The sequence below is a fragment of the Galeopterus variegatus genome, unplaced genomic scaffold (genome assembly GCF_000696425.1).
Source record: "Galeopterus variegatus unplaced genomic scaffold, G_variegatus-3.0.2 Scaffold7056, whole genome shotgun sequence".
Classification (NCBI taxonomy): domain Eukaryota; kingdom Metazoa; phylum Chordata; class Mammalia; order Dermoptera; family Cynocephalidae; genus Galeopterus; species Galeopterus variegatus.
The window spans coordinates 67,790-72,019 of NW_007733167.1; the positions used below are offsets into that span (position 1 = coordinate 67,790).

At 37.9% G+C, this 4,230-nt stretch overlaps 1 protein-coding gene across 1 annotated transcript in view; it reads left to right on the forward strand.

Moving 5' to 3' along the window:
* The window catches only part of NMT2 (N-myristoyltransferase 2), a 41,486-nt gene that overhangs the window by 30,991 nt on the left and 6,265 nt on the right, over nucleotides 1-4,230 (forward strand). The window contains exon 10 of the mRNA XM_008591580.1: nucleotides 3,124-3,291. Within this exon, the coding sequence (XP_008589802.1) occupies nucleotides 3,124-3,291 (168 nt within the window). The remainder of the gene's footprint in view (nucleotides 1-3,123; nucleotides 3,292-4,230) is intronic.

The following is a 4,230-nucleotide window of genomic DNA, read 5'->3' on the forward strand; positions in this document are numbered from 1 at the left end:
CTCAGGATCGCGCTGTCTCCTGGCACGGCCGCTCCAGACCCGTCGCCATCTTAGAATCCTCTCATAAAACTTTAAAACCAGCGAGGAAAAACAGCGGCGGCAGGGCGAGCAGGGCGGGCAGGGCCGTGGTTTTAATTTTACTTCCCTGGTGACTGGTGGTGTCGAGTATTATTTCAAGTGCTTATGGGCTATTCATATATCTTATTCGGTGAAGTGAATCTTCAAGTCTTTTTATTGAATTGTTTGTCTTACTGAGTTGTAAGAGCTATTTATATACTCTGGATAGAAGACTTCTGTCTTCTATATCTATCTATCTAAATATCTTTCTATCTCTAATGAGTATTTTCTTTCAGTCTGTGGCTTGCCTTTTAATTTTCTTGATGGCACCTCTTTATGAGAAGATATTCTAATTGTGATGAAGCCCAGTTTATCAATTTTTTTTTTTTAATAGTTGGGGCTCCCATGTCCTATCTAAAGCAATCTTTCCCTCTTCTAAAGTCAGGGGGCTTTTCTCCTATGTTCTTTTTGGAACACTTTATGACTTTTATGTTTTGGTCTATGGTCTATGTTTAATTACTCTTTGTGTGAGGTAGGGAATTAAGGTTCTTTTTTGCTAATACAGCTATCCAGTTGATCTAGCAGCATTGTTGAGAAGACTACCCTTTCCCCATCGAATTACCTTGACACCTTCATGGAAAATCAGTTGACTGGTTAAGTGTACGCCTATTTCTGGACTCTGGCAACAGGTTTACATATCTATCTTTATTCCACAACCACACTCTCTTGATTACAGTGGCCTTATACTAAGTCTTGAATCAGGTAGTATAAGTTCTCCAAATTTGTTCTTTATTTTCAAAATTGTTCTGGCTCTTCTAGGTCTTTTGTATTTCTATGTAAGTTTTGGAATCAGGAGGCCTTTTATTACCACAAAAGCCTGCTGGGATATTTGTTGGGATTTTAGATCCATGGATACTGTATAATTCTCCATTTACTTAGGTCTTCTTTAATTTCTCTCAGCAGTATTTTGTAGTTTTTGGTGGGGGAGGTCTTGAATATCTTTTATTAAATTCATTCCTAAATATTTCATGCTATTTGATGCTATTGTAATCTGTATTTTAATTTCACTTTACATTTCTTTTTAGTATATATAAATACTCTTAATTTTTGTACACTGACCTTGTATATTACAACCTTGACAGATTTACTTATTAATTATAGCAGATTTTTGATAAGTTTGAGGATTTTCTACATAAATAATCATGTCACTTGTGAAACAAGACAGGTTCAGTTTTCCTTTCCAGACTTTTACCTTTTATTCGTCTTGCCTTATTGTATCAGACCTTCAGTACAAGGTTGAATAGAATTGGAGTAGACATCCTTGACTTGCTAACAGTGTTAGAGGGAGATTGTTCAATATAGCACCATTTTGTATGTTGTTGGCTGTATGTTTTTTGTGGATGCCCTTTATCAAACTGAAGAAGTTGTCCTCTGTTCCTAATTTGTTGAGAGCTTTTAATCATGTCATGTATTGGTACTGAGTTCTATTCTGTGCTATTTCTGCATCTGTTGAGATGATCTGTTCATTTGTCAAATGTAAACATTTTTGAATCTCTGGTTTAAGCCCTACTTAGGAATATTATATTTTATTTATACACACATATACACATTAGATTTGCTAATATCTGATTTAGGATCGTCACCTATACACCTGACTGAGGTTGGCCTGTAATTTCCCCTTTTACCCTGTCCTTGTCCTATTTTTGATATCAAAGTTAGACTGACTGATGAGTTGAGGAGCTTGCCCTCTTTTTCTTTTCTTAAGAACAAGTCATATAGTGTAGGGATTATTTATTCCTAGGAAGTTGTTAGAAGTTGCCTGTAAAGACCTAGACATGGTACTGTTTGTACATAGTTTTCTTGTTTTTGTTTTTTAAATCAATCAGTCTTTACAATTGATTAGATCTGAGGAACAATGGGACAAAGGTGATGACTGTCTCACTCTTTCTTAAAAGTTGGGTAATAACTCCTGTAACATTTTAGCAGCAAAGGAGGAAAGAGTAATTTCATCATCAATGTAAACATGAAGTAGTAGTTTTCTAGAAAGCAGATGATGCAAATGGGCCGGGGAAAGCTGATCAGGCTCTAGAGGTACCTGCAGCAACCTCAGCCTATGAGATGATATTGATAAATTTGTAGGAGAATCTAAAATCTTTGTTAAACCTGAAAGATTAGGTCTTTAATTCATCTCTAATACTCACCTATTAATACAGAACAATAGAGGATTAATGTAAATTAACCTCCTTAATTTCTCAGTGCCTGACAAAAAATCTAATAAGTCAGAAGCACTAAACAATCAGATGATACGTTCCTCTGGAATTTTCTTTTGTGTTGAAAGAAGTACCTGCTATGGCATGCATGTGGTCTAGGCTTCCTAGCCATACAATTCAAATATATCATATATCCCAAAAGGCTGCAAGGCCACTACAGCTAATAAAAATAACCCAAACAGTACTGGCTAATTTTTGATTGAAAGGTTTGCCAGTGATGATGAAATGAATACCATCTATTATGTCTCCCTTTATTTCTGACAGCTGTAGCATTTCCCAGTTATTCACACATGTGAATTTTGGTGCAATACTGTACTTACAAGACTTTTTACAGGCTTCCAAGAAACAGCTTCCAGGCTCTACTCAACTTTGGTTTAAGCTGATAAAATTCTTGCCCTGTGCTAAGGAAGTATTAGATATTATACAGTATCCTTTAGTTGGAGAAGACAGCCTTCTAATCCTTAGAGTTCTTATTTCTGCAAACGCAATCCACTCTCTGTGTAAGTCTACAGAACTGACTCAATTAATCAGTCTGAGGGAAGCTTTCTTTTCAGGACATTTTCTGTCCTGAGAACTTTATGTAAATCACTTAGGTTAAAGTTCTAACACCATGCTCTTCTTGGACTCTACTCAACATTAAGGGGCTCCAAACTGGACTGCTAAGAAAGAAGAGTGGCTTGTTGCTTTTCATGCTAACAGAAAGTTATGGGTGAAAGTTAGGGATCAGAGGTGGCTTAAATGTACAGATGCAGTTTGTTCATGGGGGTATTTGCCTGCCAACCCCTTTGTTCTGCAGAGCTCCAGTGGTAAACTGACTGACTTCCTCAGCTTCTACACGCTCCCCTCGACGGTCATGCACCACCCCGCTCACAAGAGCCTCAAAGCTGCCTACTCCTTCTACAACATCCACACGGAGACGCCCCTGCTGGACCTCATGAACGACGCACTCATTATAGCTAAGTTGGTAAGCGACTCATTCCTTTTTGTGCTACTTGGTTCTTCAAATATGTATGTCAAAGTACAGTCATGCTCCAAATAATGTTTTGGTCAATAACAGACTGCATATAAAATGGTGGTCCCATAAGATTTATGTCAAAGTACAGTCATGCTCCAAATAATGTTTTGGTCAATAACAGACTGCATATAAAATAGTGGTCCCATAAGATAATGGAGCTGAAAAATTCCTGTTGCCTAATGATGTTGTAGCCGTTGTAACATCATAACACAATTGCTGTATTTTCTTGCAAGTTTAGTGTAGCCTAAGTGTACAGTGTATATAAAGTCTACAGGAGTGTAATGTTCTAGGCATTCACATTCACTCATCACTCACTCACTGACTCACCCAGACCAACTTCCAGTCCTGCAAGCTCCAGCCATGATAAGTGCCCTATACAGGTGTACCACTTTTTTATCTTTTAAATCATACTTTTACTGTACCTTTTCTATTTTTAGTTATGTTTAGATACACAAATACCTACCATCGGGTTACAGTTGCCTACAGTATTCAGTACAATAACGTGCTGTACAGGTTCGTAGCCTAAGAGCAATAGGCTAGACCATAGAGCCTAGGTGTGTTGGGCTATACCATCTAGATCTGTGTAAGTGCACTCTGAAATGTTCACACAATGATGAAGTCACTAGTGCACTAATGACACATTTCTCATAACGTATCCCTGTCCTTAAGCAATATGACTACATAAAATATGTTTTCTTCCACATAGTCAAATTCTTTTTTATTTTTATTTTTTATTTATTTATTTATTTTTTTTGTCTTTTGTCTTTTTCTGTGTCCGGCAACGGATCGCAACCCTCAGTGTTGCCCCCGTACCGGACTGGGGACCGGCAACGGGATCGCAACCCTCGGGGTCGCTCCCGCGCCTCGCTCAGCCAGTGAGCGGGAACC